At 38.9% G+C, this 19,424-nt stretch overlaps 1 protein-coding gene across 1 annotated transcript; it reads left to right on the plus strand.

The window, feature by feature from the left end:
- Positions 1-649: 649 nt before the first annotated feature.
- On the plus strand, positions 650-2,453 carry MC4R (melanocortin 4 receptor). Its single transcript, XM_068201759.1, has 2 exons — positions 650-891; positions 1,031-2,453. The coding sequence occupies exon 2, from the start codon at positions 1,114-1,116 to the stop codon at positions 2,107-2,109; it is 996 nt and encodes a 331-aa protein (XP_068057860.1). The 5' UTR covers positions 650-891; positions 1,031-1,113; the 3' UTR covers positions 2,110-2,453.
- Positions 2,454-19,424: the final 16,971 nt, after the last annotated feature.

Genomic DNA, 19,424 nt, shown 5'->3' on the forward strand with positions numbered 1-19,424 from the left:
ATGGTGACAGGGCTTCTGCAATCAACTCCATCATCTTTTCCTTCTCTATAATAAGATTACTAAGCCTATAATCTGGAAAAAATACTTTATATAGGACAGTTTATTATGCCATTTGTGACTTTGGGTCATGTTGGTTTTGGTGCTTATCTTGCCGCAACATTGCCACACATCTTGGAAATGGACAGCTAAGGCATAGAAAAGTAGCAAGGCAAAGGGGACCTAGGAGAAAGAACCAAGAGGAAATATATATTCTTTTGCGTTCCTTCCCTATTCATATTTTGCCACACATACAAAGCAGAACAAGTTTGTGCCACAGAAGGAGCAAGAGTAAATCAGAATCTGAAAAATAAAATCTATCACTTCAGCCGCAAGAATTCTGAAAGATTGCTAGTAGAGTTCTGAAAGTTTTGCTAATTGAAAATCAGTACTGAAATATTATTCTGAGAAAATAATGAAGAGAAGCAAATCTCTGGTAGTTTGTCTGTTTTCCTGTAGCTACTGGTAACTTGTGCTGCATCTGAATCTGCTGTGCCGTGCTGTGTGATGTTTCACAGAGACTCAGAATCAGCAGCCCCTCCACTTTCTGCAGCTCCTGAGTCCCATTGGCTGGAAAGAAAAGCAGAGGCGGAGAGTGCCCTGAATATTTTTCTCTTCCTCACACGGTGAAACAGGCAGCCAGCATGCACTGCCTGACAGTGAGACTGGTGTTTACAGTTTGAAAATAGTTCCTGCTTCGCAGCAGTCACTTGGGCATTTTATGGTTGCATCTCTTTAATGGAAAGCACCAAAAAAGCCTTGCAGCATTCCAGTGAACTAAAGAGGAACTGACCATATGGGAGAATCTGATGCAAGCATAGAGACTGTTGGGACTCTGTGACATAGATCACCAAGGTAAATGCAATGATGATCTGAAACTGTGGTGCAAACCAGTTCTTCTGAGTCTGAAATCTTATTTTTTCACAGTAGTCAAAGTGTTCTGAACTGCTGCCTGCCTCGGTCTTAGCTTATTTTTCTTTTTTTTTTTCCCAAGCTGAAAAACCAAAGGAGGTTTTCAAAGGAATGCAAAAGGAACAGGAGTTTTAAAAGCAGGAAGCTGAAAGGCATCTCCATAAGATGAATTTCACCCAGCATCGTGGGACACTCCAGCCTCTCCATTTCTGGAACCACAGCTACAGACTGCACGGAGGAGCCAGTGAGAGCACTGTGAAGGGCCACTCCTCAGGAGGCTGCTACGAGCAACTCTTTGTATCCCCTGAAGTGTTTGTGACTCTGGGTATCATCAGCTTGCTGGAAAACGTCTTGGTCATTGTGGCGATAGCCAAGAACAAGAACCTCCATTCACCCATGTACTTCTTCATCTGTAGCTTGGCAGTGGCTGACATGCTAGTGAGTGTATCTAATGGATCAGAAACCATTGTCATCACGCTGCTAAACAATACAGACACAGATGCACAGAGCTTTACCATAAACATTGATAATGTCATCGACTCAGTCATTTGCAGTTCCTTGCTTGCATCAATTTGCAGTCTTCTCTCAATAGCAGTGGACAGGTACTTTACTATCTTTTATGCCCTCCAGTACCATAATATCATGACAGTGAAGCGTGTAGGGGTTATCATCACATGCATCTGGGCTGCTTGCACAGTCTCAGGTATTTTGTTCATCATTTACTCTGACAGCAGTGTTGTCATCATCTGCCTAATCAGCATGTTCTTCACTATGCTCATTCTCATGGCATCCCTCTATGTCCACATGTTTATGATGGCTCGTATGCACATAAAAAAGATTGCTGTTCTTCCAGGGACTGGCCCTGTTCGCCAAGGGGCCAACATGAAAGGGGCCATCACTCTCACCATCCTGATTGGAGTTTTTGTTGTGTGCTGGGCTCCGTTTTTCCTACATCTGATTTTCTATATTTCCTGCCCCTACAACCCTTACTGTGTGTGCTTCATGTCCCACTTTAATTTCTACCTCATCCTCATCATGTGCAATTCCATCATTGATCCACTTATCTATGCATTCCGGAGTCAGGAGCTCAGGAAAACATTCAAGGAGATTATATGCTGCTGTAGCCTGAGAGGGCTTTGTGATTTCCCTGGCAAATATTAAACCGAATGGATGGATACGTTACTGTGTACACAACTGGCAGCATAGATTTCCAAGCCTTCGGATCCTCTTTCTCAGAAGAATTTGGTTTAAATCTTTAAGAGTGACCACCTCTTTCTGTCTCCCCCCCCCATACTTGTGTTCCATTCATGTGGAATTCATATTTCTGTATAATGTTCATGATGTCTATAGTTTGTAATTTATTTGGCTGGAAAGAACAGTAGCACTTCATACCAGTTTGTAAGTAAGCAAATAAATGTAATGATGAATGTGAAATAGTAACAAACATGAGCAGCTATATATTCCAACTGCTGACAAAATAAATATCTTGCCTGACTTATAGTACATATTGGCTGATATTGTTTCTTATTCTGTTGAAGTAATTATAGCAATCCACTACCTTATATTCAGCTAAAAATAGAGCATATGCTTCTACATTAGTGGATTAAAGGTTCTCTGGAATTAGAAAGCAGATTTTTCAGAAAGGCTAGTGAAACCAACAAGTTGTATTTATACATTTTGAACTCTTCTTGTTTTGCTTCACAGCAGGAATTCTATTTTTTGTTACTTTTCTTGCCCACAAGAAGAATTTCAAACACTTGCTACACAGCCAGTTGAATGCTTGGGCTTTGGGCTGGGTTTGTTTTCAAGATGATTGCTGTATGTCTGAGAGTACCTTTTTGCAAAATTTAAATTGCTGCCTGGAGCATCAAATAGTCCTGGATATATCTACTAGAGTGGCACCCAGGCAGACTAGCTCCCTCCTCCATTCGGCCATGAAACAGGTACAATATTAACTTTGACAGTGCCAGCAGCAGTGCAAAAATTCACTGAGAGATTTACCTGGTGCAAATAAAGAGGGAATTTCAATTGGAACATTCAATCCTTGTTCTGAGGTGCCATGGGGAATAAGGACTCCATGCTCCAGATGAAAATGCATCCTTGTGGAAAACAAGCTGCCTTCTATTGTGAAGTACAGTGTTAGCAGATGGGATTCACTGCCAGGATCTTTACAAAGGAGTCAAGGCAGGTGTTAATTTGGTCTGAGCATCTCAGCCCATACTGTGGAACATATGGGCTTTGGAGGGGCAATGCTGTCACATGGAATGAGTGCCTGCTGATGAGTCTGGTTACCCATGCTCAGCATCTGGCAGCTGCTTGAATTCAATTCACCTTTGCAGGCATCTACTTGATGTGTTCTCAGTTTCACCCTAAAATTCTACTCTCTTCACAGGTTGTTTTAGGGACTTCGGGTCCCTGGTATTAGTTCTTTTGGCGGTGTTTAAAGCATAAATGTGACTACACAGGATTCCCTGAAGATGTCCCTTGGTATCTTGATATTTTGATGATATCAGCTTCTCTGTAAGGAGAAAAAAGAGCAATTTGTCTATTCCCAGAAAGTATAAAACACAGTGAAACTTGTAGAAGGTCTGGAGAGTTCTGATTTAAAAACTCAAAAGTAAAAAACAACTCAGGTTTTGATCCTGAATGCTTGCTTTTTACTAAGATGAACAGTGAATGAATGAAAAACAGGGTGATCAGTCCTATTTATTTTCCTGGAAACAGATTGTTCTCTTCATCTGCTAGTTTCTTCATCAAAGAAAAACATAAAATGAAAAGCTATTCAAAGAGACCAACGGTTGCTATCTTGGATTCTCCAGACAGGAGCTAATATTTCATTTGTAGGTAACTTTTCAGGATATCACAAAACTATAACATTTGCCCCTCTGTTAAAGAGCACAAAAGACTTAGGGTGAGTCTTAGTGTTTTTAACTTCAACTATTTATCGGAAGAGCAAGAAAATCATTTGCCTTTGTGCATTGAAGTCCCTTGGTAGACCAACAGCACCAACATCAGATCTCCTACAACCCACTCTTGTGCTTGGGCCAATCCATGGACATTGCTGCTTGCAACACCACTATTGCCTTTTCTCAGCTTTAAAAAATGGTATTTCCACATAACAGTCGCAGTGTGAAGGGTATTGAAATATATCTACTACATTAATTCTACTATTTTCTTCTGGAAGAAACTATAAACGTTTAAATAATACCTGATTCCACTGGGTATAGAATAAAAAATGCCAAAGGAGGAGAATTAAAGCCCAAGCAGAGAAAGAAATGAATGTATTTAAATTAATATTCTATCCAAAAATCCAGTGAGCTTTGCTAAAGGCCTTTCCTTCTCCCACAAGACACAATACAAAAATGCTCAGGTAGTAATGAAATGCTGATGCCAGTTTAAACAAGGCATAAATCCTACTTGATCTTTGCTTTGCCTCACTTTCTATAACTGTTTTAGGACTGTAAATTATGACACTGGGGGCTCCAACTTTTCCTTTTGCAGTTCATGGCTGCAGAGAGGGCCACAATGAAAGTGACCAAAGAGCAAAATATTACCTCTGAACATTACCTTGAAAGTCTCTATTTCTCCCTTTCAGATGTACAAGGAGCAGATACTTCTGAATTCTGAAGAGGCTGTATTTCAAAAAAACCCAGTGTGTATCTCTTTTATGCTTATTTGGACTAAGACTAGTCAAGACAGTTGTGACACCATTAGGCTCCAAATTTCATTTATAAATACAATTTTTAAAAGCAGCTTATTCCAGAGCTTTAGCAGCTCTGAGCCTGTTTAGCAGCACTTCTGTCTTTATTTCCTAATGATAAATGTATATAGATATTTTTAATGGAGTTTCTAATTAAAGAGGACTTTTTCCTTTCATGGCATAATTTTGGAGATGCAATTAATTGAAATTGTTGGAACACCTGCTACATAGATAATTTTCCTATTCCAAAATAGTCTGTTTCTTCTGAGTAGCTGAATCAGTTTGACAGAACCATAGGAATTATTGTTGCAAAAGATAAATAAATTGATCTAGCTTGTTGTAGAGTGGAAGGAGTGGAGGATTATTTTCCACAGTCAATTTTCTGGAGCTTTGTTCTTCTATTTGAAAATATTCCAAGAAAATGTGATTTCTTTCTTTAAATTACTAGGACTATGATTGCTTTAGCACTTAGCATTTCAGTCATGTTAGGTAACTGTAGTGGGCTGACTCTGGCTGGATGCCAGGCACCCACCAAAACTGCTCTCTCATTCTCTTCTGCAGCTGGACAGGGGACAGAAAATATAACGAAGGATTCATGAGTTGAGATAAGAACCAGGAAAGATGATTCATGAATGATCTTTCATGAGCAAAACAGACTCGAATTAGAGATATTAATTGAATTTGTTACTAACAAAATCAGAGCAGGATAATGACAAGTAAAATATGACCTTAAAAACACCTTCCCTCCACCGCTCCCTTTCTCTCTCCCTCTCAGCTCTACCTCCTCCCCCCAATGCCACAGGGAGACAGGGAATGGGGCTTTTGGTCAGTTCATCACACATTGTTCCTTCCACCGCTTAAGGAGAGGAGTCCTTCCCCTGCTGCACTGTGGGGTCCCTCCCACAGGAGGCAGCTCTCCATTAACTTCTCCAATGTGAGTCCATCCCACAGGCAACAGTTCTTCACAAACTGCTCTGGCATGGGTCACTATTCCACAGGGAGCAGTTCTTCAGGCACAGCCTGCTCCAGCATAGGCCCCCTATGGGATCGCAAGTGCTACCAAGAGACCTGCTCCAGTGTGGGCTCCTCTCTCCACAGGTCTGCAGGTCCCAGCAGGAGCTTGCCCCAGCATGGGTTTCCAGCCCTTTTTTGAGCATACCCCTGGTCTGGTGTGGGTCTCTTCCACGGGCTGCCGGTGGATCTTTGCACTCCCTTGGACCTCCATGGGCTGTAGGGAAATCTGAGATCCAGTGCTTGGAGCCCCTCCTTCTCCAGTGACCTCGGTGTCTGCAGAGCTGTTCATCGCATGTGTTCTCACTTCTGTTTTTTCTGGCCACAATTACATCCAGACAGTAACTTTTCTTCTTTTTGAATATGTTATCTCAGAGGAGTTGCCATCATTTCTAACTAGCTCAGCCTTGGCCAGCAGCAGATCTGTCCTGGAGGCAGCTGGCATTGGCTCTGACAGACCTGGAGGAAGCTTCTGGCAGTTTCTACAGAAGCAGTTGATGCAAACCCAATACAGTAGCAATGGCATATTCTTCTGCAGCAAGCCTTTTCCAGACCTAGAAATTGATGGTAGCATTCTCCATATTTTCCCAACAAATGACTTAAATTTTATGCAAAAAACTTTTGAATGAAATGTCTTTCTTCTTCAAGAAGGACATTTCTTTCACTTTGAAGTAGTTTTAGAACAAAGCAAAAGACTCCAAAAAAGCACTTAGAGGATGTAGATGGACTCAGTACAGCAGATTTTGAATGATTATCCAAAATGTCTTTTACACCTGAAATATGTTATTATCTGGAAGCAAGGATAAATGCTTTAATAGAGTCACATTATTAAACATGCAGCAATGCCTTCAGTTATGCCTTTAAGAGATGTGTGGTGTACATATTATTAATGTAATCCTAAAATTACTCATTTGTTGTTAAAGTGATCCTGTTATACAGTGTTTTTATTGGGGCCTTCTTCATCCTCAAACCTAATTCTGGTGAAGAACTTTGATGTTATTTTTAATACACTGTATTGCTTATAGGCTTGCATAAGAATTGCAATCTCAATCCCACTGGAAGGAACTCTACAAAAATGTACCCTTGGGCATGAAATCTTCATTGTTCATCCAGAAATTACCTTAGATTTTAAGTTAATATTCTGATCCCTTTCATCATATCTTGAGTATCATAAAGTTTTCCCTTTGGATAAAATACTTCTTTCACTTACCAAAAAAAAAAAAAAAAGACTTCACATGTCATAGGAGCCCTTGACTACTACTACAGATGCTCATTGTCATATAAAACAAGTTATGAATTGACCCTTCTTTTTTTCCCCCTTTTTTCCCCAATGGTTCTGTTTTCCTAGATGTTTTCCATTTTTTTGCTCACTTTGTGCATTTTCAAAGACATTTTCAGATCACCCCCTTCAACTTTTTAATGTAAAAGTGTTAATCTGTTCTGCTTTTACTGTTTTTTCTCCCTTGCAGATATTGTTAATTTGTTTCAGTTATTAGCCTTCATGGTTGGTCTATTTCTGGATTTGTGTATTTCCACACTGCCATCAGAGTTTTCCAAGTAACGCCCTGTCCGTATGGTGGGGCTGACTTTATTCAACAGCAATACCTCACCCAGTTGCTTGCTTATGCCTCATAAGTGGGATGAGGGCAGAAAACAGGAAGAACAGGAATGAGAAATCTCATGGGTCTGGATGAAAACAGGATTATCACTTACCAATCATTGTCACAGGCAAAACAGACTTAATTTGGGAATAACAAAATTTATGAAAAATTAAAATATTTGCTTAGTGATTCAGCTAGTGGGAAAAAATTACAAACACTAAAATTACACCATTCTTCCTCAGTCCTTCTCAGCTACAACCTCACTCCTTCACTTTCAACTCCTCCACCTCCCCCCTGGAGCAGTGCAGGGGGATGGAGAATGGGGGGCTGCAGCCAGCCCACAGCAGCTCCTCTCTGCTACTCTTCCTCCCTGAGATGAACTAATTGGCACAAAATGCTCCCTTCTTGGGCTCTTTCCTTCTGAAGAGCTGTCACTGTAGTGTTTTGAAATCTTCTCAATTAATGTATTTAAACATTGTACTGTTGAACCCTATCTTATTTCTATTATCTTCATCCTCAAAGCTATCCACCTTTTCTAACAGATGCTTGTCTTTTATGTGGAAATGGCAGCCAGATTTGTACCACCAGGTTCTGTCCCTGGCACATCCCTCTGGACACAGCCCTGCAGGACTGGCAGAGGAGGCTGCAGCCCCCCTGTAAGCAGGGCTCCATCGTAAATCTTGCTTATGTCGTGCCACGCATTGATGAAAAGTCATTCACATAGTCTTCCAGGTGGCCAGCAGAACTGTGCAATTTGCTCTACTTAAATATATTTGAAACAAGCATGCAATAGCTTACTAGAGCTTTATTCTTTGTAAAAGGCAGTGGGTGAGTAAAGAAACAGCAGTCCAAATACATTTGGAACCACTACCAGCAGAGCATAAACAAAACACTTCATTCCTGCTATAATCTGCAGAAACCATTTCGGAGTGCAGAGGAATTAAAACATAATATGAAAATAATATTTGCTATACAAATATCTTCTCTTGATATAACATCTCTGTGAAGCTCTGAGGTTTCTTCTCATGCAAGATCAGGTCATGCAGAGTTCAAAAAACACCTTTCAAGTACTGTGACGTTGCGTTCTTTTTCCCAGTCCCTCAGAGCTCCAGAAAGCCTGGCTAAAGGCGCTGTTTCTCGGCGGGACCCAGGGCACCACCTGGTCCAGGTGCTTCTGTGTTCTGCGCACCAGGGTGGGCTGGCCACGTTCTACTGCCATGCACGAGGGACGAGGCAAAGAGAGAAAGAATTGTTCACTCTGTCCGTGTGGTTGGCTGAAGGGCTTTATTATTGCATGGAGCTGCGATGGAGAAGCGCAGCTCGCTCCCCAATGCTGCATGGACAAAATGGCGGAGAAAAAAGAACGGAGTGGGGTTTTATAGGGTGCAGGCCGAGGGAGGTGCAAGCCCCCCTTGCCCAGTGGGGGCAGGCTACGAGGGTGTGACGTGGACCGGGGTGACCAACAGGGACGTGACAGGGGTGGACACGGGCTCCGGGGCAAATGGGGTTGCAGGGACGGGGTAGCCGACAGGGAAGTCTCAGGAAGGAGTGGGGGGTGATTGCTGGATTTGACCCAGAGCTGAACACCGCGGGGGGAACAGGGATGTACAAAGACATACCCGGAACAGGCTAATTAATACATATCAAAACCCCTAATCTGAGCCCAAAACCTGGGATGCAACAAAGTACATCATAAAAAACACTCAGCGAGGTTTCTAAAGCTGTATTCAGTACAGCTTGAAAGCTGATTGATGAAAAAAAAAAAAAGTGTAAGTTTTTTTTTCTGCTGGAAGGGAGAAACAAAAGAAGATATCTGAATTAAAAAAAAAATTAAAACATTAAATTGCTACCATTGGTAATCACTTTTCATACTGTCCTAACTTAGCCTTTTCCAATTGAGACTAAAAGCTTTCTGGAAAATAGGAACTATGCAGATATCTCTCCAGAGATTTTACTGCCCGTGCACTAACCTGCCAAGTTCTGATTGACTCGAGGGTTTTTACATGAAGGCATTGAAAGTCATCTTACAGTGTACACAATACATTCCCACTGATGCTTCAAATTATCTGAATACACAAACAACCACAGTAAGACTGGAAAAAATCCTGTCTGTGTGCATGAAGACAAATGCAAATAATGCAGGTTAGATAAAAACAAATCTTTACTTATTATCCTAAAGTTTTTGCTGGGGAGATGAGATGAATGTAATTGCTGTCCTATTGTTATTATCTTTAGTTTCACCCAAGGAAATACAGAGCTCAAAATAATATAGACAAACCTAATTACCCCTTTAAGACAAGGACTGTGCTTCTCTGTAAGAACTGTCTCCAGGTCGAATAGGATGTTATTCTATGCAATATTAAAAGTATTGTTGGTAGAAATTCTCCTTATTTGTGTACAGTACCAGTGTACACCAGTACCACTCAGTTTGGGACTATTCATCACCAAATAGCTGCCCAAGGCAAAGGACTGAGATAGTCAATCTTCTGAGGAGTCAGCTGAAGATGACCCATTTTTATTTTTTTTGAAACTTCATTCAGACTTGAAAATCTGCTGTCATATCAGGAATGCAACACCCAACATTTGGGCATTTCAAGGAAGATTAAACTATGGATTTGGACTGTAAATTCTGTTCTGGCCCCATTAGGGCGAATCCATATCTGTGAAGCAATCCTTCAGGAAATCCCATGTTTCTCACTGCCTTAGAGGAGCCAGGTGACCCCAGATGTTTTCTTCCTTGAAAGCAAGGAATAGCACTGGTCTGGCTAAGGAGAATGGGGCATTGGTAAAAATAGAGGTAAAATCTGAGCAAACTAGTTTGATTTTAGTTCAGGTTGTTTTCTAAAGATGGTTTCAGGCCTTTGAAGGGGCCATGTTTCACATATATTTTTGTACCAACTTCAGAACTACTGCCCCAGTAACAGCTTTGTTAGTAATAAGACCTGTGCTAAAATGAAAGGAGTATGAACTTTATACACCCTGTGCATATCATAAAATGCATATATTATTAGCCAGATATTACCTAAAATTTAAGAAGGCTTTACCTACTTCTGAAAAGCAGCCATAGATAACTAAATATCTCTGATTTTGAATGCCACAAAGTTAAGATCCTTTGTGCATCCAAATATCCTGAATGCTCAAATATCCTTTGAGTATTCAAATATTGTGGTCACTTTATGAAACTTCAGTCACTTCTGCCACATGCAGTGCCCTAGTTATCAAACACAGAATTATAAACAGGGCAACAGCTAACCCATTCCCAGCTTTGAAGATTCTTTTGATCTCAGCTGTTTTAGTGCTGAAATAAGTGTTACGATGGTCTGCATAGAATCAAAATATTCATGATGCTTTACATCACACAATTTGGCTGCATGTAGATATTGAAAAATACTACCTTGGACATTAATGGGATGAAGAGTTCATTTCTCCCTTCAAATAACTGTAATTTTTTTATTTGTCTGTGGGAGTAAAATCCATGAAGTGAATAAGGTGCTATCTTGTTAAGTGAAATTTAGATAGAAAAAGGCTTTTTGAGGTAGAGTGTAGGATGCTATTTTACTTTTAATGAGCCAAATTATATTTTCTGATGAAAAGCTAATGGAATCCTGGGCTGCTTCAAAAGCAGCATGGCCAGCAGGTGATTCTACCCCTCTACTCCGCTCTGGTGAGACCCCATCTGCAGTGCTGCATCCCAGCAGCTCTGTCCTTCTCCAGCACAGGAAGGACATGGACTTACTGGAGCAAGACCAGAGGAGGCCATCAAGATAATTAGAATGATGGAGCTCCTCTCCTATGAGGAAAGGCCAAGAGAATTGGGTTTGCTCAGCCTGGAAAGTGAAGCCTGATTCTGGCCTTCTGGTACCTGAAGGGAGCCTACAAAAACGGTGGAAGGGACTTTTTACAAGGACATGTAGTGACAGGACAAGGGGTGATGGTTTTAAACTGAAAGACAGTAGGTTTAGGCTAGATATTACAAGGAAATGCTTTATTAAAAAAGTGGTGAAACACTGAAATAAGTTGCCCTAAGAATTTGTGGATGCCCTATTCCTGGAAGTGTCTAAGGCCAAACTGGATGGAACTCTGAGCAACCTTGTCTAGTGGAAGGTGTCCCACCCCATGGCAGAGGGATTGGAACCATACGGTTTTAAAGGTCCCTTCCAACCCAAACCATGATTTATCTCCTTTCTAACTGTGATAACATACATATATACTCTCGCAAGCAGACTTCTACTCCAAATAAACTTTCAATTCAAATATAGTTACTATCTGTAGAAGTAGTAGTAGTTTTTTACATGCTAGAAATATTAAAGCAGTAAGTGACACTATTTTATCTGTATTATCACTGGGCATTTTAGTTTGCAACTACAGAGATACTTTGGGAAGAGCTATCACTTCAAATTTCTGTATTTTAATACTGCCAGCATATAACCTGTCATAGAAATAATTACAATTGCTTTTGATGCTTCATTAGTCGTGGAGCTCGATCTCAAACATGGAAGGTTCACCTGCCATCTTCATCCATCTTTTGCTTCAATCTTGTTATTGCTATTCAAATATTAGGACACTCAAAAGGTAAAGGCATAGGTGCTTAATGGAAAACTTTAATTTGTTCTGAAAAATATAATTTTTAACTGTCATTTAGAAGGATGTTCTGAGCTCAGGAAATTCCAAAGAGTTGCTCAGGGACATGAGCAATTCTTTGTGTATCTGGGTAAACAAAGAAAAGCAGAGTTTTGAATTTGTGTCCCAAGGTACAACCTTCCCCCCACAACATTGTGGATACAGCAGGTTAGCAAGCAATTGCCTTATGAGACAATGTGTAAATGTGTCTTCATAAGGCCTTAGTTTTCCTGCAGGATATAGTAAGAAGACAAAAAATGCATTCACAGCCTTTCTTATTTTCCTGTGTTGCTTTAAGAAATAATGAAAAAAATTTCATGTGGAAAAATGTAATTTACTACAAAAACATTAAGTCCTTCTTTAAGTCAGAGGAGCTCTGAGTTCCTCTTGGGCTATATTTCTTGCCTTCTGAGATTTAGTTTCTTAATCTGAATATTGTAGTAATCATATATTCTTATCTTCATTCCCCTAAATAATATCAGTGAAACTTCCTGATTCACAGTACCTGCTGCCTAATGAAAGAATTCAAAATGCAGCCAGAAGTTATGATGTCTGTTTGACATCCCTTTTTCTGTTGCAGTGCCTTCACTGACAATCAGGAAATCTCAGCTGTAAACATTAATTTCTTAATGAGGATAACAGGGGCAAGAAAAAACATTTGTTTATGTTCTTCCATTCATTTTCTGGTTTAAAGGCATCAAACATCTTCTTGTGATACAATTGCTATAGCCTTTGTTTTAACAAAGGACCAGCTTCAAAAAGATTGGATGTGATTTAGGTATAAAATGAACTATACCCAACTCATCAGAGTAATATTGCTTCTATAAATCTGTCAGCTACTTATGCTCAAAGTAAACTGCTAGCTGTACAGCAAGATGTGACCTGGTGGTTCCAACTTCAGCTTATAATAGTATTTGTTGTAGAGGCCATTTTTTGATATAATTTCATGAAGGAACACGTGAAGGTGATACAAGGAGGTAAAACTTGGCAAATCTTTCAAAATACAGGCACTCTTTTTGCTGTATTAGATGTTGGGGTGGCAGAATGAAGATTCTATGGTTTTGCCTTTTTTTAAAATAATTTTTTCCCTTTTATTAGTTCAGATTCATAAAAGGCTTTAAATATCCTGGAGACTTCTAATTAGAAGGGCAGAAACAGATCTGAGAGGGAAACTATTTGTAGGCCAGGTAACTCTACCTTGAGATTCTTGAAATATTGAGTAAAAAATCTTTCTACCTGATTAATCTTACCTTATAATTAATTTATCTATGTTTCACTCTGACTTTTTCAAAATGGGTGTTCTGGAGCACTAATGTGAGTAACAGCAGTTCAGGGGTTAGAAGTAATATGGAAATGCCAAATGTTTTAATGCTAGATGTCAACTGCAGCATAGGATGCACCCTCAGGACAGCTGAATGTAAAAAGCTCTGGTTACTAAAGAGCGTCCATGGAAGCAAGCTCAGTACCTGACAAACAGGAGAAGAAGCTGCTCTTTGAGCTCAGACCTATAAAACTTCTTAACAAAGAAGTAAGAACTTACAAATCCCTCCATCTAACTCTACAACCATAACACCTACTAAGAGAAAAAGCAAACCAGACAAAAAAAAAAAAAAAAAAAAAAAAAAAAAAAACCAAAAAAAACCCCAAATCAATCTTACCTGTCACATGTGTGCGTTGAGATGGTAAATTTTTGGCCTGCAGTTTAAATGTTTTAATTCCCAAGAAGCAGTAAGCCAGAAGAAAGATACCATTCCTATATTCTGTTCTAGGTGAGGAACTTCACTCTGGTCATATTAAACAGCTGCATTTTTAAAAGAATTCATTACAAAGCAGCATATCTTTTGGCTGACATGCTTAGTTTCTTGGTTGACACCTCCAGATTCTTTCATCCTTTGACTTGTGTTGCCCTCTCCAAGTTCTACATCTGCCAGAAAAGGAAAGATAGCCACGTCTCCAGTAGGTAACACTGCAAAGACTGTGTTCTCTTGCTGCACATCCTGACTCAAAAGAGAAAATTTCTAAAGCATAACCCTTGGTGACTGAGGAACCTGGAGACTGTTTTGTATGCCACAGAATCAGTATTAGTTTAATGACTTTGCAGTTCAGGGCAATGGTCAATTCCTTTTTCAATTACATCTCTGCAATTCAAATGAAATCATGAGAACCAGCAACAATTTTAAACAAAGAAACTGATTTTCAAAATCAGCTTAAGAAAGAAAATGTGTGAAGTTGTTTTCTTTTCTCACAGCCTTTGCATAGGTTGAGGAATAGGCTTTACAGCAATCCTGCAAGAGACCGTGCAGTCCCTCTCCAAAATGTGCTCCTTTTGGCAGACTTAGCTGGGATCTCTAAATGACTGAAAGGAATTGCAGTTTCAAGATCCAGGTGATGAATAATTTTCACAGTTTCATGTCCTATGAAGTATAATACACAGAACATTTTTCTGTGAAACTGGGGAGGTTTATTAGCTCCTGAAAGACTTTTCAGTCATGCTTCCAGGCTATTTCTGTGCTCCAGAGGTCACATAATGCTTTAACATTACCAGTCCAAATAGCATTAGATGAGCTTCTGAGCTTCCATTTATTGTTGCTTTATAAAGGAAACACAGAGAAAATTTAGTTCCAAGGTGAATCTTAAGATTAAATGGCCTGAAATTGGTAAGGATTTCAGCTTCTGAAAGGACTGATACCTAAATAAGTTGAACAATTAAGACAGTATGAGGCACATGACTGTAATCTCTTGGGCTAGAAACAGAGATTCAATTTAGAGAAATTTACCTAAGAGTTTCCTGTTACAAAAGTACTGATATTGAGCAGGTGCTAACTTTGATAGCCACAGACAATAGAACATTAGAAATAAGCAGAAAAGCATTCACTTTTCTATATACAGATAGTTTAATAATTGCTTCTAATGAGAACTTAGCTTCTAATTATACTGACAAATGTACTTTGCTGAAATCTGCTCTCAAAATCAATTGTAAAAGAAAGATTACAATGCAACTTGATTCAGGAAATATGACCTATTTTTTTAGGGTTTCCTTTGCACTGCTTTTACTGGTTAATTCACTTGGCTGTCATTAGCACCCATGTTTTTTTTGCTACCATATCTGCAACATTTCAAGGTAGACACCTTACGTACATTTTAGCTACATTCCCAAAATTCTCCAAGGTGCCAACTACAAGAATCTTGAACAAGCCAGAAGTGCAAAAGTAAGAAATGCATTTCTATTCCCAAGCAGTTCCTTTGTTTCTTAGATTTTTGGCTATAAGATCAGTGCAATTTAGAACTCTTGCTGCAATAGCCCAATAGGATTGTGCTGTTGACTAGAACAAGTCTGCAGTAGATTATTTTAAGTATATTGCAAGAATCTCAGATTGTCCCAAAATCATTGTCAATTTAAATCTGTGCTCATCTGTTTTGAGATATTGAAGTCTTCAACAATTTTCAAGCATATGGGAGTTTGTTTCTGTTTAATACAAACTCTTCATCCCTGCTAAACCCTAAGGGAGTGAATGTTCTGCAAAATTTTCCTAGTGATACATCAGATTCATTAAATGATCCCACAAAATTATGATAACAACTTTCAAGTGATGTAGCACTCCTTGTGTGCTATTTTCTTGTTTGTAAAACAAAATATAAGATAGATTAACTTTTCTGCATGACTATTGAGAGTTTTATTGAATTTAATTTCATTTAAAAAGGAAATATGTGTTACATTAGCTCCTAAATCCTGCAACCATATTGGATGTCACTGTGCTATACAGTGCTTTACAAAAGCATGATAGACAAATGCCATCTCAAAGGCTATTTCTAGAGTAATACCTAGATAATTTGGTGAAAGGGTATATACATATATATATATGTATATATAAAGTAGTTGTTATTACTACTGAAATGGTGGAAGTTGGATTTCTTTGATATGTCATATGCTATTGCAACAATTTCCCAGGAAATTAAAATAATTTCTCTAAAAGATATCTCCTTCTCACCACTCCCTCTCTGTCTTTCAGAAATCTCTACAACTTTTGGCGAGAGGGTGATTAAAGCTTTGGCAGGGAAACCCCAAGAAGGTTTCTTTTTTTCAATGATAAGAATCTGAATGCTTCATCTTTTCATCCAAATGCATTGTGGAAACTGATGAGAATGCAATACAGTGGAAGGAGGAATAACAATATGTATTTAGAGATTATAAACCTTCTTGTGAAAGTCTTTTGTCCAGTTCTGGTCTCTTTTTTGTGGTTAGGAAACCTGAGCTGACTTTGGTGAAGTATGGATTTCACCTCTAACATTTAAATAGCACTGTTGTTCAGAGTTACTGGGAATACAGAAAGTGCACTATAAAATGGGAATAACCTTTGCACCAAGGTTTTCATCCCAATTGCAATATTCTCTGATGATATCTCATCATTCTTTCTATCCCTGTTAATGTCAGAGTGACCACTTGAAAGACCCCAAAGGTCCAGGTGCTATTTATACAAGTTACTACATGATGATAAAAATCAGATTCTAAACACTCCTCAGAAACCTCTGCTTTAACCTCCCTTTATCTCTTTTTCTTCACATGATTGATTCTTCCCCAGTAAGCTGGACTCTATATTGACTACATACTATTCTTTCCTTAACAATTCTTCCTCTAATTTTTTTCTCATCAGAGGTTTTCTTTCTTGGGAGAAGCTGACCATGCTTAGCAGGAAGGCATGGCTGGCAGAAGAGCAACAACAACAGCTAGAGAGCACATGTTAAAGCTCCAGTGTGATGGAGAGAGGTGTGGGGTTTTGGCTGGGGAGAAGGGGTTTCACTCCCTTTTCTTCAAGGTGCAGATGAATAGTGCAAACCATGCTGCAGCTCAGGAAAGTACAGAAAAGTGGTGGTGAGTGCAAGTGTGGGAAAAAAGTAAGAGGTACTTTGTTGCCAATTTTTTTCACTTTCTTTAATGCACCTTGTGCAGCAGAGCTGTGCCAAAAGGTCATTGTTGCGACAAAACACACTATGAAAGTATGACGAAGAACATGACTTTTAGAGACTGATAGCTTTTTCCAGGAGTTTCACATAAAGAAAGGTACAGATAGCACCACTTCAAAGCCCTGGCTAGCTCTTCACACAATGCTGCCCACCACAGTCTGTTTTCAAGTACATAAACCCAAGTGTGGGGAAAAAAAATCACACTTACGACTAACTTTTTATGGATTCTTGGGGTTTAGTTGAAAAAGAAATGTTTTTCTCTATCAAAGTTTGTAAGTACATTAATGTTGTTCTGCTTTCACTGCTTCATCTGAGGTTTATCTGAAGTTTCTAGTGAAAGGATTTTAGGTGTTTGCCATAAAAAATGAGAAAAGGCATATTTTTTAAAGAAGCTTCCTGTGGGATTAGAAAACGAAACATTAAACATTGATTCAAAATTCAAAGCTGAATCTTTAGGCAGCACCAACAAATATTAATTATCATAAATGCAGCTTCTCTTTGGTCATCTGGAATGTCTTTTCACATAATTTCAATAATATTTCTATTTCAAACAGGTGAATTGCTACATTTTGAATGCATTTGCTATTAAAGGAATCCTGTGTTATATGACTTTGCTATAAAATTTAGAACCAATTCTAAAAAAGCCTAGATTCCTTATGATTAAATTCCTGCTCTATTTCAATATGCCAACTTTATTAGGTTTAATTTATATCAGTATATCTGTACTGAAAAAAAAGTAGTTGCTTTTTTTTTCGCTTGTAATATTTCTTAGATAAAAGAAGATCAATACTTAAGGAAAATAAATGCAATTCATCGCATCTCCTATAATAGCTTTATTTATTACTGTGACAACATGTAAATAAAGGTAATATTTAGAGGTTTTTTAGACTGTGCAAAGGCCTCACAGTGAAAACGGAACAGTCATTTAAGGTACTTTTCATATTGCTTTTAATGCATGATTACAAAAAAACCCATTAATTCACTGAAAACAGGTAGTTTTAGAGTACGTACAATAATTAATAACGTGTAAGGTGTCAGTGAAATGTACTGCAAGAGAAAGCCTTCTGTGCTTTTTCTTATGTTACTATTGAATGAACCCTCCTGGCTTTTCTAGCTAATTATGATGACTAAATGTAGCTTCTCAGGCTAGGCCATGGCAGAGGTGGAAACACCTGCCTATGCAGAGGCCTGGCTTAAGTGTAGCAAAATGGACTCTCAGATCTCCAGTTTTCAAAAGAAAGGTCTGCAGTACCACTAAACTGCAGGTAAATGTGATCCAGAACAACCCTTTGGCAGCAATACTAGGGAACAACAAGCAACTTATGTCCTAGACAATTGTCTCTTATAAGAAAATTTTTGCTCATTGCAAACTGAATAATCTGAGATCTTTAAACCAAAGTGACAATGAGGATTCAAAATCTGTAGTGGTGCCTTGAAAGTGGATATAGCTCTACGTAAGTGGAATACAGCCCCAAATACTATTTCGTTCAAATGACAACAAAAAACTTTTTTGTGTCACTCAGGTAGGAAAGCTCAGGTGCGTTACTAGAGCTCGGGACTAGATATCAAAATCTGTCTACATGCAGTTGGGATTTTTGAGATCTGCTTGTTTGGGTGCTAATTAATTTTTTTAGCTTGCTACAGGTTCACTATCATGCTGCAGATATTTGGTATTTGCATTATATTTGAAACAAAATTTCCAAATAGAAGAGCTGGATATTGTTCATATTACTTGCACAAGGGAAAAATCAAGATGGAGTAATGACATATGAAATGCTTTTAGAGTATTTTAAGTTGAAGCCAATTTAGTCTTCCTAATCCAAAATCAGAATTTCATTGAAGCACTTCTAGTGGGTTTTTTCCTCCTTTTTTGCTTTTTCCCTGGCAATCTCATCAGATCCTTCTACCCAGAGTTCATCCTACTTATTATTATCTTGATCCTCCTCTCTGATCAAAGTTTCCCTGTGTATGACTTCCAAAAGTCTTTGTAAATTATATTTTGAGTGAGTCTCACTGCTGGTTCTCGAATCTGCAGACTCTCTGGACAGCTGCTCTAAGTTTCCTTCATGCATCTGCTGAAGCTTCCCTGCATATGAAAAAGTTCTTCTTTCCACTCTAAGGAGACTTATTATTTCATTTATTTCTGAAAAAAGAACAACATGTAGCAAAGTGACTGACAATTGAAGACTGGGGTGTTAAGCAGAGGGCTGGTTGAAGGGGCTGGGAGAGGAAAAAATGTTTGAAGAGAAAACTCTGAATCATCTCCTTAAAATATTAGAGAAAGGTTTTAAAGATCAAAAAACTATGGGAAATTAATTAATATTGTGGTGGTTTGACTCTGAATGGACACCAGATGCCCACCAGAGCCATTCTACCACTCCCCTCCTCATCTGGACAAGGGAGAGAAAATATAAAGGAAGTCTCCTGAGCCAAGTGCAGGGAGAGATCACCCACCAATCACCATCATGTGCTAAACAGATTTGACTCAGGGAAATGAGTATAATTTGTTGCAAATCAAATACCAAATCTTAAAAACACCTTCTCCACATCTTTGCTTCCTTCCCAGGCTTAACTTTACTCAC

Source organism: Anomalospiza imberbis, chromosome 1, assembly GCF_031753505.1.
Source record: "Anomalospiza imberbis isolate Cuckoo-Finch-1a 21T00152 chromosome 1, ASM3175350v1, whole genome shotgun sequence".
NCBI lineage: Eukaryota > Metazoa > Chordata > Aves > Passeriformes > Viduidae > Anomalospiza > Anomalospiza imberbis.

Excerpts from the sequence above, each read along its gene's own strand:
- MC4R (XM_068201759.1), top strand. The coding sequence starts at position 1,114 with ATGAATTTCACCCAGCATCGTGGGACACTCCAGCCTCTCCATTTCTGG.